The 17,066-nt window shown below is 41.2% G+C and overlaps 1 protein-coding gene across 8 annotated transcripts in view; it reads left to right on the top strand.

Annotated features, from left to right (window-relative positions):
* The window catches only part of trappc12 (trafficking protein particle complex subunit 12), a 99,628-nt gene that overhangs the window by 40,080 nt on the left and 42,482 nt on the right, over positions 1-17,066 (top strand). For all 8 annotated transcript variants that reach the window (XR_011340359.1, XM_069886194.1, XM_069886196.1 and 5 more), the window contains exons 4-5: positions 10,445-10,558; positions 11,190-11,328. Coding sequence is in view for 7 of the 8 variants with exons in the window: in XM_069886194.1 (XP_069742295.1) it covers positions 10,445-10,558; positions 11,190-11,328 (253 nt within the window). In the remaining variant the exon portion in view is untranslated. The remainder of the gene's footprint in view (positions 1-10,444; positions 10,559-11,189; positions 11,329-17,066) is intronic.

Below are 17,066 nucleotides of genomic sequence, written 5' to 3' on the forward strand. Positions count from 1 at the left end.
AGGTACTGAAAATAAATGTTTTCATTTAATAAAATTATTTTTCCTTCAACGTTTTAATTAATGTTAAATGTATTATCTTAATCATTCAAGGGGTGTGGATATCACCAACAATGTTGGCATTTATTATCAACCCCTGATTGTGCCTAATCAGGGAAGGCAAGTATAAATATATCTTTTTGGTGAGGGGGGGGGTCCCTTTATTCTTAACCTTTTAAATTATTTTATCTTCTGACAGATCCCAAATGATTATGAATGTCAAAGACATTCACAAGCATTCAAGTGATGGGTATGAAGATGAGTGAGCTCAGTCTGAGATCTCACTGATAACTGTTTTGGTTAAATAAATTAGGAATGTTATGTTACCATTCCTGTCCTTATTTAAACCACATATCTTATTATCCAGTATTCTAATTGCATGAGCACTTTATCAGTTGTTAACTTTCACAGCGTCTTCCTGCACATAACACAAAAGTATTTCAAAGTTCCTGGATTTATTCCACGCTTTCTCTTTCTGGATTGTTTTTTGTCTTCACCAGTTCAGCTTGTTTCTCCTCAGTACTTCATCCTGTCTCTCCTTGTCTTGCTAAACAGGTTTTAATTCTTCCCAGTAGTGCCTAATTGTTCATGAAGGAGCTTTGGAAAGAGTACAGAAAAGAGTGGTAATGACGGTTAAAGAAGCTGATGCTGAGGGAGGATTAAATGAAAGTTGTTTTTATAAGTTTCCAAAAAGTTGAGTTTTGATGAAAGATAAATAAACGTTTCCAGAGAAGACATGTTAACCATAATCAATGCCTTTTTAGACTTGCTACAAGAACTATAAGAAACAGGAGCAGAAATAGGCTATTCAGCCCATTGAGTCTGCCCTGCCATTTAATCATGAGCTGATCCATTTTCCAACTCAGCCCCACTGCCTAATCTCTACATAACCTTTGATGTACTGGTTAATCAAGAACTTCTGCCTTAAATACACCCAATGACTTGGTTTCCACAACCACCTGTGGCAGGAAATTCCACAGATTTACCACCCTCTGGTGAAAGAAATTCCTCTGTATCTCTGTTCTAAGATGATGCCCATCATTACTGAATTTATGCAGAAGGTTCAATATGCTTATGAACATCCTACATTCTGCTCTTTGTGAATTAGGCAACCTCCAGTACTATCCTATCCATTTACTCATTTGTGTTTGTTCAGATATCAGCTTTGTGCTTGCTACCTGTATTAATAGGCAATGAATCATACCTTTGTAGTGGTCTGCAAGCCAAGTTGCAACCCAGCACACAAAATGGCTAGCAAATGCGGTGATTGTCAGGGCCCTGCAGGGACCAATGGCCGTCATCCCGCATGGGGGGGAAACAGGCAATGGGGGGGGATGATGACCAGTCAGAGGTCGGCGCTGTGATTATGTCACTCCTGTCATCAGAGGCAGGGAGTGAATATAAGCCGAGCCGGCAGAGCAATAAATCAGTCTTCGACCTCGACTCTTGTGTGTGTCAATCTTACTCCACACTTCACATAGCAACATTGGCGATCCTGACAGGCCCAACTAGCAGTTGGACGCAAAGATGACAGGCAGCTCTCTACGTGGTTTTGCTTCAAACAGGCTGAGGCCCAGTTCCACCTTCAACAGATCAGCAACGAAGAGACCCGCTACTACTACGTAGTGAGCTTGCATGACCAGGACACGGCAGGGAGGGTCGTCAATTTCCTATGACAGCCTCTGGAATAAGGCAAATACAGTCCCCTCAAAGAGCTATTAAACCGCACTTTAGGGCTATCACAGCGCAAGCACACTGCCCATTTGCTGCATATGGACGTTTTGGGGGACAGGGACCCATCCGCCGAGGGTGACAAGCCTTGCCTGCTCTGTGAGCAGATTTTCCTGGAGCAGCTGCCCGAGGATATCCTACTCTTGCTCGCCGACAAGGACTTCAGCGACCTGAGGAAAGTCGCAGCCCGCGAGGACATGCTTTGGAGAACGAAGGAAAAAAAAATACTGTGCTTTGATCACCAAGCCCCAACCTCAACCGGCAACAAGGCCACAGCTGACGTAGAGGCAAGTGGACCCTCCCCCCATGCAGCCATATTGCTAATGTCATCAACAAAAGGGTGCGAGTCCTGTTGATGCTGCCAACCCTGCACATTTCCAGCAAATGCCATGGCCAGTTGGCTGCGGTGGTTGGCCAACGTGACAGCCTTCTCCACGTGTGGGACTCTGTCGAGAAGGAGGTTCCTCATGGACACCAGTGCTGAAATAAGTGTCCTACCGCCCACGCCCTACAACACCCTGGACGTTAAGCTAGACCTGGAACTGAGGGCAGCATATGAACATGTGGCACCTGCACCATCCCCCCCTACAATTTGCTGGCCACCAATTTAAATAGACTTTTACTGTCATGGCAGTGGCGCAACCACTCCTGGGAGCCAATTACCTGCACGTCCACTGCCTGATGGTAGACTTAAAAGGGTGGCATTTAGTGACACCAGATTTTTTAAACGATATCCCTGGGGGAAGCCAAACTCTCGGCCCTCCACCTTGACTCCAACACACTGTCTGACGACGCACACATCCTGACAGAGTTTCCCGCAATTGTGGTGCCACAATTCTCTGCGGAACTGAAGCATGGGGTAAGGCACAACATCCTCACTGAGGGGTCCCTCGCTCCATGCCAAAGCATGCCACCTTCCCCACCTTTGAAAAACATCCCCTTGCCAAAGAGGAATTTAAGAAAATGGATGAGTTGGAGATAGTGTGGAGGTCAGTCAGCTCCTGGGCCTGCCCCCCAACACATGCAGCAGGAGTGTGGAGACCATGTGGTGATTACCAACGCCTGAACAAGGCCACCGCACCGGACAGATACCCAATGTCCCATATCCAAGACTTTACCACCAACTTACAAGGGGCACGGGTGTTTTCAAAGGTCAATTTACTCAGGGGTTATCATCAAATCCCAGTGCACCCCAAGGACATATCCAAAGGTGTCATAATCACCCCCTTCAGCTTGTTCAAATTCATGATGCCCTTCAAGCTTAAGAACTCTGCTCAGACTTTTTTCAGCGGCTGATGGACATGGTGGGCCGGGACTGCCCATTCATGATCATCTACCTGGACGATATTCTTATTGCCAGCCACAACCATGTAGAGCACACTGCCAACCTCAGACAACTATTCATTCACCTGTAAGAGTTTGCGGTGATGATCAACCCCGCCAGTGTCAGTTCAGGCAGGACACAATTGACTTCCTGGGGCATCGGATTGACAGGTAAGGGGTGAAGCCACTGCCCGAGATGGTGGATGCTATTTGGTAGTTCACAAAATCTCGCACCATGAAGGAGCTGAGGAAGTTTCCTGATATGATTAAGTTTATTCATTGATTCATACCGGCAGCAGCTCAGATCATGCACCCACTTTTCGCACTCATGGTGGGGAAAAATAAAAAAACATTGCCTGTGATGGGGAGGCCTTGGAGACATTCCAGAAGGCGAAGGATGCCCTAACCAATACCACCCTTCTGGTTCACCCTAGGCCGGAGGCACCGACTGTCTTCACGGTGGACACCTCCAGTACAGCGGTCAGAGGTGTTCTCAAACAGCCTATCGATGGGCAATGGCAGCCCCTGGCCTTTTTTAGCAGACACCCCCAGCCACCTGAACTTTAATAAAGTGCCTTTGACCGGGAGTTATTGGCACTGTACCTGGCGGTCAGGTACTTCTGATACTTTCTGGAAGGCAGACAATTCAAGGTCTTCAAAGACCAAAAACCTTGGACTTTTGCTTTCCACAAAGTGTCTGACTTGTGGTCAGCCAGGCAGCAGAGGCACCTTTCCAATGTGTCTGAATTCACAATGGACCTCCAACACATTGCCGCCAAGAGCAATATGGTAGCCCATGCACTCTTATGTTCCTCCATCGAATCTGTCCATGCCCTATCCCAGGGCGTAACATGGCGACCCTGAGATTTTGGTTTACAGGATGGTGTTTCCTGGGCTGTGGCTGGAGAATGTCATCATCACCCCTGGCAACCAGACACTCCTGCGATGTCTCCACCAGCAAACCCTGCCTCATCGTGCCAGCAGCATGGAGACGGGAGGTCTTTGACGCAGTGTACAACTTGGCACATCTGGAACATCTCACCTCCAACAGGGGAGCACAGTTTACCTCGGGGCTCTGAGTGGCACTAGCTAAACTGTTGGGAACCCAACTCCATCATACCATGGCATACCTTTGTAGTGGCCTGCAACCCCTCACCCACAGACCAATGATTTGGTGGAGCGGTTCCACAAACACTTAAAAGCAGCCCTTACTGCAGCTGTACAGAGCCTTGGTGAGACCACACCTGGAGTATTGTGTGCAGTTTTGGTCGCCTTATCTGAGGAAAGATGTTCTTTCAATGGAGGGAGTGCAAAGACAATTCACCAGGCTGATACCTGGAATGGCAGGAATAACTTATGAGGAAAGATTGCGCAATTTGGGATTGCACTCGCAGGAGTTTACAAGATTGAGAGGGGATCTCATAGAGACATAAAATTCTGTCAGGACTGGACAGAATGGATGTGGAAGGGATGTTTCCAATGGTGGGGGAGTCCAGAACTCGGGGCCATGGTTCGAGGATAATAGGCAAACCATTAAGGACCGAGATTAGGAGGAATTTCTTTACCCAGAGGGTGGTGATCTGTGGAATTCATTGTCACAGAGAGCAGTAGAGGCAGGTTCATTGAATATATTTAAGAGGGAATTAGATATATTTCGTGAGTATAAGGGAATTAGGGGTTACGGAGAGAAGGCAGGGTCGGGGTATGGAACTTTAAGATCAGCCATTATCTCATTGAATGGCTGAGCAGGCTCGAAGGGCCAAATGACCTACTCCTGCTCCTATCTTCTATGTTTCTATGCCTAGCTCAAGGGGCCAAACTGGGCAGATGAACTGCTTTGGGTCCTTCTGGGGATACGCACTGTGCCAGAAAAGGTCTTTAATGCCTCTGTAGCAAAAATGGTCTACGGCGCACCCTTGGTAATCCTGGGGGAGTTCTTGGCTGCTGCTAAGGATCCGGAAACCCCACAGTTGCTCTATAACAGCTGAGGGAAAGACTGGGTATCCTAGCCCCTCTACAGCCCCTGCCTCATGGCCAGCCCAAATCTTTTGTCCCAAAGGACTTGCACACCTGTGAATGTTTTTATGCTAAGTGGAGTGCTCCAGAAACCCCTCCAACAGCTCGTGCGTGCTCTCTCTCTCTCTCTCTCTCTCTCTCTCTCTCTCTCTCTCTCTCTCTCTCTCTCTCTCTCTCTCTCTCTCTCTCTCTCTCTCTCTCTCTTTCTCTCCTGTCCTCACAGAACTTTTGTTCTGTTTTAAATGGAGCTTTAGGCACCATGTGCCAATGCTAGGACTTGGAGGCGAGTGCTTGCCCAGGGCAAACACCTCCCTCCGGGTCCCACGCCACTGGGCCTAGCGGAGTGCGAAGCATGACAACCAGAGTGACGCGAGATTGCCCTGCAGTGGTCTGTTGCAAGACCGTGCTTGCTGGCTGTTGTCCTTACGGATCCTTCGCCCGTGGTTTCCTGCTGCAGACCACTAGGGAAACTGTTTCCCATGCTCTGTCCCTGCTGCCACCCTGAAATGTGCTGTTTGCTCATAGCTGGGGCCTTTTCCAGATACTGACAGCTGGGCAAGCTGAGCCTAGGGATTTGAAGTCAGAATTACCTTCTCCTAGCCTTTGCCTGAAAAGGCTAGTCAGTCAAGATTCAGCCCCCGCGACACAGAGGTAGGCCACCCATAATGGAAATGGACCCTCCAATTGCTGGTTCTGGGGGGGGGGGGGTGGGGGTGGGTGTTTGTGTAGCGGCCCGCAAACTGAATCGCAACCCGGGTCACAAAATGGCTGGCAAATGCAGCGATTTGAAGGGCCTCACAGGGACAAACAGCCATTGTCTCGCATGACCTCCCGCATGGCAGAAAACAGTGGACATTGGCGGGAATGCTGGCCAGATAGAGGCTCGTGCTGCAATGACATTACTCCTGTTGTCTGAGACAGGAAGTGAATATAAACAAAGCTGGCAGAGCAATAAATCAGTGTTTGACCTCAACTCAACTGCGTGTGTGTCATTCTTACTCCACACTTCGCATAGTACGCATGCTACACTTTCATTTTTTAAATTTTCATCTTTGTCTCAAAATTTCACTGCTACCTCATTCCTTCCCATTTCTGCAATTGATTTTTTTTTAAATTATTGCTCAAGATGTATGGATCAAAGCTGAATAATAGATGCAAAATGGGAATATAACTGGGAAATGGACTACAATGAAATTTTGGGGTACTGCATCTTGGTGAGAAAAATTCGAATACTTGGGATGAGAAACAGGAATGCATAGTCAGGAACTGATAATGCATTTTCATAAAGCTATAAACAAACTAAATAAGCATATTTCTCATGGAGCAAAACTGAAAAGTAGTGTATGTTTTTTTTTCACACTTTGAACCATATTGACTAAAATACACCTAAACATTTCCCTTTTGAATGATTGGGACAAATAGTCATGATGTATTTTCTATGTATTTCTATGCAAATAGAGTAGAAAGAGTAATAACTTGGTTGCATAAGGGAACAGGCTGGATGAACTAAATTAACTACTCTTCTATTTTTTCATTTGACTGTTTTTTCATTTTGCATTTTATCAAGTATTCTCCAGAAAAAGTAATGCAAGATATAATTGAAGGTTTAATTTCCTATAAAATTATTTGTTTTAGAATTTCTACCAATGAATATTTAAATTTGAAGAGTGTTTTCAGAAAAAATTTGCTAATTCTTGAAATTTCATTAAAATTACAAATCAATTGTTGTAACAGAAATAAAAGTTTGGCTTTCACATAGGTTGTTGTGGTAAAAGTAATCACTTACAGAGAGAAAAAGGAAATTCCACTTGGTAGGCAGAATAAGAATGCCACATTCTGTTTGTAAAATAATTGTCTGGATGATTAGAAAGTAAGGGAATCTGAGAGCACAGAAATATAGATAGTCTCTCAGAAAATTAAGGTTATTTAAAAAGAAAACAAGAAAAAAATAGATCAGAAGATATTTGGTGGGATGAATTTGAAAATCAAAAGAGTTATACCTTGAATTTACAGAAATATGGTTGGGATACACTTAGAACCTGATATATTTCAACTCTCCCTGTTGGAAGAATTATCTAGAAATAGATTTGGCTGGCTGGCTAGAGGATAACGTGATTGTAAAGTAATTTAGTAGGGTAGACATGGAGAGGCTAATTCCCTTTGTAATATGACCAGCACAAAATGCAGTAGATGTAAGATGGTCACCCAGAGGTTGGTTAGAATGTGGAGAGCTGTGTTTACTGAAACAATTACAGTAGGTCAATGTGAGGGTAAACTAGATGAACACATGGAAGAGAAATGCTGATGCACTGACACACATGATGGGAAGAGGCTTGTGAAACACTATGTGGCCCAGATGCATCAAATGGATTTTCCTTTATGAGTATAAATCTCTTATTTGCTGATTGCTGAAAACTTGTTTAATGATATTCAGCCCTGGTTTCTAAACATTAAAGTTCATCTTTAATTCTCAGTTAGTCATAGCATTGTAGCATGGCCATGATGAGTTATGTTGAGCTGGAATTGAAATCTAATTTGTGAAGTGTTTTTTTTTTATTTATCTCTAGGCCTAATGAAATATAGGTAAAGATTGTTACTCATACCTGATAATTTCTCCAGCAAATTTTGCTTCCTCAAGGTTCAGAAGGCTTTTGAAATGATAGTGATGGAAGCTTGATGAACTAACTGGTGATGCTGTCCCCAATAAACTGTTGATGCATTGAGATTATTCATACTTCACATTCAATCCTGAATGGTGGTGGACAATTAAATAACTCACTAGATCAGCAGGTGCCATAATTACCTGGATTCTCACATCAGTGCAAAAGTGAAAGCTGAAGCATTGACAAGAATCCTTATTCACAGCTCATCATCATGGTTATTTCAGTGTTACCCTATCAGGAGATATTCTCCTCCACCCTCCCTGCAATTAGTCAAGCTTTTTCTGTTTCCTTTCTCTTTTTTTGAATATTTTATTTAATCAACATATATAAGATCATAATAACAAACAGTAATAAATCATCATATTACAATCTTAACAAATATATGCTGAAAATATTTTAAAAAACTTGAAAAAAAACACTCTAAAAGCCTCCTTTAACCCCCCCCAACCTAATTAATCCCATGACTAACATACATAATATCATTACTACATATTGATTGATTCAGATTGCATCAGATTACCATCAAGGATCCCAAAAATATCATAAAGTTATTATGTATTCAGGGAAAACTGCACTGGTCAGGAGAATTCAAAAAATAAATTATAATTTTAACCTCATAATTCTAACATGTGGGCTCCAAATTTGTAGAAATAAGGATCAATGCTTTGGATGTGGAAAAGAAATTTGAACTTTTTTTTCATTCCATGTGATCTTGTTTGAAGGTTAATTCTTTCTGTGTTTCTTTTAGTAAGGTTTTTGCAATGAATAACTGGAGTGACTTTTTTTTCCCCATTGAACTCTGATTAATTGTTGTTAGGGAAATTTGAAAGTGTTATTCTCAATTAAAATTTGTTAAGTTCGTTTTAGTAATAGCAAGAAAATGTATTGCTGTAACATGGAAATCTGATGTTTCATTAACATTAGAAAGATGGCATGCCCAGATTCAAAGTTGTATTCCTTTAGAAAAAATTACCTATCATTTCAACTCTTTCTCTTCCAACAAATTCATCTTGGCCTGCTTAGTATTTCCAGAATTTTCTGTTTTTCCTTCTTTTTAAATCTTTTTATTGATTATATTGGCAAACAATACAAGAGGAGAATAGGAGTAGATAATCAAAAAGGGGAAAAGTATCACTAAATGACATCATATAACATATTGCATTACACCACAATTAACAGCTATCTCTTCAAACTGATATCACGAATGGGACTAACAGAAAAAGTATGGGCCAATTTGTCTTTTGACATATGAGCACAATGTACAACTTTAAACTGAATCAAAGAATGATGAGCACATATTGAAGAGGTATTAACCAATCCAAAAATTTTCCCCCATAATTCCTCTGGAAGATATAACTGAAGTTCCTCTTCCCAGGCCCTTTTAATTTTGTCATTAGAATTTGATCATAAATCTTAATAACATTATAAATGTTACTTATTAAATCCTTATGAGAAGGGTTCAAATGGGGAAAAAAAAATCTAACTCCGATTGGTACGATGTAGTATTCAGAAAATGTCTAATTTGGAAGTATTTTCTTAAAAAAAAATGCCACTTGGGTACAGGCATATTTATTAGATAATTGTTCAAAAGACATTAAGTTAAAAATAAACAATTCTTTTATCTTTCTTTAAAAAAAAAGTCTTGATCAATTATTGATGGTTGGAAAAAAATAATTAGGAGAAATGGTGCCAAATAAAATAAAAAATTTTCAAGTCAAAAAACTTCCAAAATTGAATGTATGTTTGAGTATTAGGTTAAAGGTATGTTTACTAATACAAAGTATAAAAGGAAGAGCTGCTCCGAATAAAGAGGCTACTGAATACCTCTACACACAATTTAATTCCAAATCTACCCAATAAGAGCATTCAAATTTATCAGAATCAGAATAATCTAAGATTAGGTAAAGCCATACCACCATCTTTCTTTAATTTCTGCAGATAGAATTTACTCAAATTCTATCTGCAGAAAAGGAATCTGGGATTCTTTTTATTCCAAATATAAGAAGATATTTTAGAGTCAATATTATCAAAAAAGGATTTTGGAGTAAAAACTGGGACTGCTTGAAATAAATACAAAAATGTAGGTAATATTATTATCTTAATAGCATTAATATGACCTATTGAACTTTCTGTTTTTATTCCCAAAAATGCTCTTGATAATTTTTCATCCTGTACTCACAACAGATGTTTCATATTTAAAAATATTTGTAAATTGCAGCCATGCCCTTGTGGCATCAATGGTAGGAGGCTGAAATGCCTTTCTTCTCAAACAAACAACTATTCTTTTGTCATTCTTGTCAATATAGGATTAGATCTTGAAATATGAACACTTTCATAGCCTTTAAAAATAGTGTAGGTGTTATCTAAATAAATTTTGTTGAGTTCCTGAAAGAAGTTTTATCTCATTGTTATTGGCTAAATTAGAATGGAGGTCTTCAGCAATGCAGTCTCCCTCTGCCTCAACTTTGCTAAGAATCTAATTGTTGACTTTAAAGTTAGTTCACCTTCTGACAATCACAGTTGGATTATTTTCATTTGTATCCTGAATTAATCCCATGAATTTCTCTAAAATTGTTCCTTTTTCTTAGGTGGCATTTGCCACTGTCATACATGTGTCTGCTCGAAGAACTAAAAACAGTTGGTGGGTTTATCATTTTCTTTCCTTTTTTCAACAGAAAACTAAGAATTGGCGAGCTGCTGTTGATCTCTGTGGAAGATTACTCACAGCACATGGTCAAGGCTATGGTAAAAGTGGTCAACCAACAAACCACACTACAGATTCTGTACAGGTGTGTTTATGTACAATTTAATTTTGTTTTCTGATCCTCCTGAATTATTGCGCAACTGGTGGATCAGAAAACATTGGTTTTATATTTTTAAAATAATCTGTACATCTCTTCAGATATTGGTTATATCAGAAACAGCTGGCATGGAGGTAACAACAACCACTGTGTCAAGTTATATCAGAAAGGTTTGTGTTTAATAATGAGATTTTAGGTAAAAGTACAGTTATGTATATTGAAGCTAATTTGTAGATGACCAGCATCACCTGTGTATGAATTTGCACTGATCTTCCATCAGTTGTACGATGATGCAAACATAAAAATAAATGAATGCACAATTTTAGAAATAAGGCAGTGGATTTATTTTAGTTTTGGATGATAAATTATCTTTTAGAAACTTGAGATATTTTGACTTTGGTTTACTGTGAAATAAGTTATTTGTCCTGAATTTGGGAACTGAATTGTAATCTGGATTGAAAATATCCTTGTCTGCCTTCCAGATGTAGATTTGCTGAATTCAATTACATGTGCAACAGAGACGGTCTGGATTCAAATGTCAGAGTTTAAACAATTTCTGATTACAGGCATAATTTAATATGGTGGAGACTGAATAACATTAATATGTTCACTCTTTCAGCTTTGGTTTGTACGACTAGCCTTGTTGATGAAGCTGAGTTTATTCCAAAATGCTGAGATGGAATTTGAACCATTCGGGAACCTTGATCAGCCAGACTTGTACTATGAATATTATCCTCACGTGTATCCTGGACGCAGAGGTTATTTTTTAAAATTTTGTTCATAGTTACTGCATTATGGACTAAATAATGTCATTTCAATGGAGAAAAAATGTCACTAAATCCAGCTTTAATATTTGCATTTTCCTTGAAAATATTCAAAATCCAATTTGCTCTGGAGCTAAAACTTGTTATTTCTTTTACGTGGCTGATTTTTTTTTAAAAAAAGGCAAATAAATCGGCATTAAGAAAATTGGCAAGGATCTATGAAGATTTTGAGTACACATTGAGAAGCTGGTGAAACTCAGCAGGTCAGGTACCATCCATAAATCAAAATGGTCAGTCAATGTTTCTGGGTGAGGGACTTTATTGACACTTTCAAGGAGTGATATCAAGAGGGGGGCAAAAAGAAGGGGGAAATAAGTTAGTGGGTTAGTGAAAGGTGACTAGAGTTTTGGAAGAATAAATTTAGAGAGGTAGAAAGAGAGAGAGAGAGAGAGAAAGACCATTGAGAGGGGAAAAAGGTTAAAGGTAGGAACAGAAGTAAGTAAAGAAGAAATGGAAAGTTTAATCAGATTAATAATTAGAAAAAAAAAATCAATGATCATGCCATTGGTTTTAAGATTGTCCAGGAGGAAAATGGTGTGTTTTCCTCCTCATATCTACTCAGAGACTATGACCTCATAACCATAATCAGGATATCATCTCCGCGACGACTACAGACATCATCGCTTCAGGTGATCTTCCCACCACTCCCTCGAACATACTGCTCTCTTCTATATTATGTGCAAAATTCTCCAACAGAATTTCCCTGGTGGACTCATTGTTTCCGCTTGTCCTGCCCCATCAAACTTGTATCTTGTCACCACCTTGTTCCCTCTCATCCAATGCTTTCCCATTTATATCTTGGACACCAATGATGCTCTCAAAATCAAGAATTCTCCACCAACCCTCTTCCCAATGCCACATCTTCTCCAATGGATCTGAATTCCTTATACACATCCATCCCCCATCTGGAAGACTTTAGGACCCTCCACTTCTTTCTTTTTTTAAAAATTTCTAATCTGTTTCAGGTTTATTGTCATAGTATATACATGACATCGCATACAACCCTAAGATTCCTTTTTCCTGTGGGCATGGTAAAATTACCGCTAATTGGCTGTGCAAAAAAAAACTGTACACAGTGTAAACATGTAAACAAAAACTGTAAACAAATAACAAATAAACAAACTGCAATACAGAGAGAACAAAAAGAAAATGAATGAAGTGCACAAGAGTCCTTAAATGAGTCTCTGATTGAGTTTGTTGTTGTGGAGTCTGATGGTAGAGGGGTAGCAGCTGTTTCTGAATCTGGTGGTGCGTTTCTTGTGGTACCTGTACCTCTTTCCTGATGGCAGCAACTGGAACAGAGCGTGTGCTGGGTGGTATGGATCCTAGATGATTGCTGCTGCTCTCCAATGGCAACGTTTCCCATAGATATACTCAATAGTTTTGCCTGTGATGTCCTGGGCTTTGTCCACTACCTTTTGGAGGGCTTTATGTTCAGGGGTATTGGTATTCCCATACCAGACCGTGATGCAGCCAGTCAGCACACTTTCCATCACACCTTTGTAGAAATTTTCCAGGTTTTCTGGTGTCATACCAAACCTCTGCAAACTCCCGAGGAAATAGAGGCGCTGTCGTACTTTCTTCACAATGCGATTGATGTGTTGGATCCAAGAAAGATCCTCCAAGATAGTGACTCCCAAGAACTTAAATATGCTCACTCTCTCCACCTCTGATCCCCCATGTCTCCACTTCTTTCTTGAATACAAAACAATTCATGCTCCTTCTGCTCATGTTCTCTGCTTGGTGGAGTTTATTCTTACCCTTCAAATCACCTCATTTCCTTCTGATCCAAGTTGTAACCATGGGCACATGCAAATATATTTGCCTTTTTGTCAGGTATGTGGAACAGTCTGCGTTCCAATTCTAGTTAATATACAAAAGGATATGGTGGACAAACTCAGTGGGTCCTGCAGCCTCCATAGGAGGCAAGGATATATAACCAATGTTTCAGGTCTGAGCCCCTTGTCAAGGTATGAACCAAAAGCAGACAAGCACCAGATTAAAAAGATGGGGATGGGAGAAGAGATGAAGTGGCAGGGTGGAGGTCCATTCACTTGATACATCTCTAGCAACACTCTTCCCTTGATCTCTTTGTTTTCATCTCTGGATTGGTGGGGGGGGGGGGAGGAGAATCTCTAGGCAGGCCTTTTTACCAACCCACCAACTTTCACTGTTACTACTCCTCTTCACACACTGTTGCCTGTGAGGATTCTATTCCTTTCTCGCAATTCTTTTATCTCCATCACATCTGCTCCCAGGTTGAGGACTTCCATGTGAGATCATCTGAGATGATTTCTTCAAAATAAAAGGCTTCCCCTCTACTACAATCAACTCGACCCTCACCCGCATATCCTCTATTTCCCGCACATCTGCCCTGGCCCTCTCCATCCCAGACGTGACAAGAACAGCATTCCCTTTGTCCTTACCTACCACCCCACCGGCCTCCAACATATCATCCTTCAGAATTTCTGCTACCGACAACGTGATCCCACCACCAGATATATCTTCCCCTTTCATTCCCTCTCTGCCTTCTGCAGTGACTGCTCCCTCCATGACTCCTTCATTCATTCATACCATCCCACCAATTGACCACTTAGTACCCACCCTTGATATGCTACAAGTGCCCACACCTCCTCCTTCACCATGATTTGGGGCACCAAGCAGTTCTTCCAAGAGAAGCCACATCTCCCTTGTGAATCTGCATGGTCATCTACTGCATCTAGTGCTCCCATTGTGGCCTTCTCTACATTGGAGAGACTGGACACAGTCTGGGAGATCACTTTTTTTAGTACCTTCACTCAGTCTGCTGCAATAGTGGGGATCTCCCAGTGGCAACCCATTCCCTTGCCGACTTGTCTGTCCATGGTCTCATGCACTCCCAAACTGAGACCATCCGTAGATTGGAGGAATAACTCCTCAAGTTAACTCTGGGCACTCTACAACCAGATGGCATAAATGTCGACCTCCAGTTTCAGTTAGACTACTCCTCTGCCTACTTCTCTTCCCTATCCCTCTCTCTTTTCTTTCTGCACTCCACCCCCTTCCCTTCCCTCTCCATTCAGAGAGGGTTCTTCTCCCCCTTTCACCTCTGCTTTTTTTCTCTTCTGCCTTCCCACCCACAACCACCTATGACCTCTTGCCTGTGGGCCTTTGCTCTTGTCCCTTCTCCCACCAGGCATCTGCTTGCTTTTTGCCCATACCTTGAATAAGGGCTCAGGCCCGAAAGAATGCTGCGTTACCTGCTGAGTTTCTCCAGCATTTTTTTGTGTTAACTGCAATCACGGTCTCTCCAGATTTTCTTGTTTAATAGTTATCCATAAACCTCTATAACAAATCCACTGACTTTTGCAGCTAGCTGGATTATTCCTCTTCTTATATTTCTTGTAAGGACGCAATTCCTTTCTCCTCTGATGCCAGGATGAGGCCTTCCATTTCATATATCCAAAATGTCTTCTTTCTTTAATAAATGTGCATTCCCCTGTACTGTCATTGATTAAAAACCCATACCTGTATCTCTCCATTTCTCTTACTTTTGCCCTCATGTTCCCTCTGAGCACTCTACAACCAGATAGCATTAACATCAACTTCTTCAGTTTCCATTAGGCCACCTCTCTGCCTTCCTCTCTTCCCCATCACTCTGCCTCCTTTCCTCTGGCTGTCCACCCCATTCTCTCTCCATTCAATGGAATAATCCAGGTAGCTGTGAGAGTCAGTGGATCTGTAATAGAGGTTTATGATTAACTGTTAAACAAGCAAATCTGCCAACACTATGATTGCAGTTAACACAAAAAATGCTGGAGAAACTCAGCAGGTCACACAGCGTTCTTTATGTAACAAAGATAAAGATATATAACCAACTTTTCAGGCCTTAGCCCTTCATCAAAGTATAAGCAAAAATCAGGCAGGTACCTGAATAAAATGTTGGGGGTGGAAGGGCAGTGGGAGGAGCATAGTGCCACCTTCCCACAGGAGGCAAAAGAAATGAGTCCCTTTGGTCTTCACTTCCCACCCTCTGTGCTTGGCATCCAACACATTATCCTCTGACACTCCAGCTTTATTCCGTCACTGCCCACTTCTTCCCTATCTGTTCTTTTTAGAGACCAATCTCTCAAGATTTCTTAGTCCACTTTTCCTCCTCTCCCCCACCCCACCGGACACTTCCTGCTATGATCGTCAAAAATGCAAAACTTCTCCCTTTGTCTCCTCCCTTACTTCTATCTGAGTCCACAGACGTTATAGGTAAGGCAGAGCTTCACATGCACATCATCCAACCTAATCTTCTGCATTCAATGTACACTATGTGACTTCATCTACATCAGTGATGAGTGACCACTTCACCAAACACCTGTGCTCTGTCTGTGGTGAAGCTGTAACTTCTAGTACCCATCCATTTCAATTCCCCTCAGCATTCCCACATAAGCATTTCTATCCTCAGCATCATCTATTCACAGGGTGAGGCCAAACAAAACCTTGAGGAACAAACACATCATAGTTCTTGAGGACAGCTTAAACCCAATGGCCTGAATATCAGTTTTTCTATTTTTAGGTAACCCTCCACCTCTCTGGTTCCACACTGTCCATTTTTCTACTATTCGAGTTTTTACTTCGCCCAATTTTTCCCATTCCCCTATTCCCAATATGAATTTCAGATGATGGTTTGTTTTTGATAAGAGATGGTTTAAGTATGTCACGCAGCTTCATTTTTCACACAGATTGGGTTAATTACAACATTAATGATTAATAATGTACCTAGAATTTTCTGATTAAGCTACAATGTATCCAAACCCTGTAATAATAAAAAAACTGCCAAGGTTTCATTTTAGTTGGCATTGATTTCAATAAGCCAAATATTCAGTAAATGATACTGGATTAAAAAATTGGCCAAAGTTAAGGCTGGTGCTTGCTTTCTACTATTAATCTTTGTTGAATCATCAAAGTGAAGACGTTGGATAAAATGAGATTGGACTTAACTGTGTAGGTAAAACTAATGAGTGGTCGATCAGATCACTTACACCGCAAAACGTTACTAATGAGTGGTCGATCAGATCACTTACACCACAAAACGTTACTAATGAGTGGTCGATCAGATCACTTACACCACAAAACGTTACTAATGAGTGGTCGATCAGATCACTTACGCCGCAAAACGTTACTAATGACTAGCTTGTATTTTTGGGGAAATTTGCATCAATGTCAGATAAGTAAATGATACTCCTCAGGCTTCAGTTTATTAAACTTATTCCCAGTGCAGAGATTTTGGCTCCAGCTAATTTATCCTTTTCAAAAAGATTATTTTTAAAAAAAATCAACTGCAATTTTTCCCCAATCAAAAAAAATTACAATTCTTCCTTGTACACGATAACTTTGTCTACAAGATCCTGGTTCTTCACTTGGCCCTGGAACTCCAGGTAGCCAAGAGCACACGTCAGACTACTCTTCAGAGACGACAGCTCTGCTTTCAATATCAGAGTCTTTGGCAAACCTCTGAATCCAACCTCTGTTCCTGGATCCTTAACTACCTGTTTTACTTACCTCAATCAGTGATGATGAATAGCTACATTTCCATAATCATACTCAGCACCAGCCCTTGTCAAGGATGTATACTCAGTCCCCTACTATACCTCCTCCACAACTATGTACAGCCAAATACCATTCCAAAACCATCTTAAAAT

This window comes from Narcine bancroftii, chromosome 6 (genome assembly GCF_036971445.1).
Source record: "Narcine bancroftii isolate sNarBan1 chromosome 6, sNarBan1.hap1, whole genome shotgun sequence".
Classification (NCBI taxonomy): Eukaryota; Metazoa; Chordata; class Chondrichthyes; order Torpediniformes; family Narcinidae; genus Narcine; species Narcine bancroftii.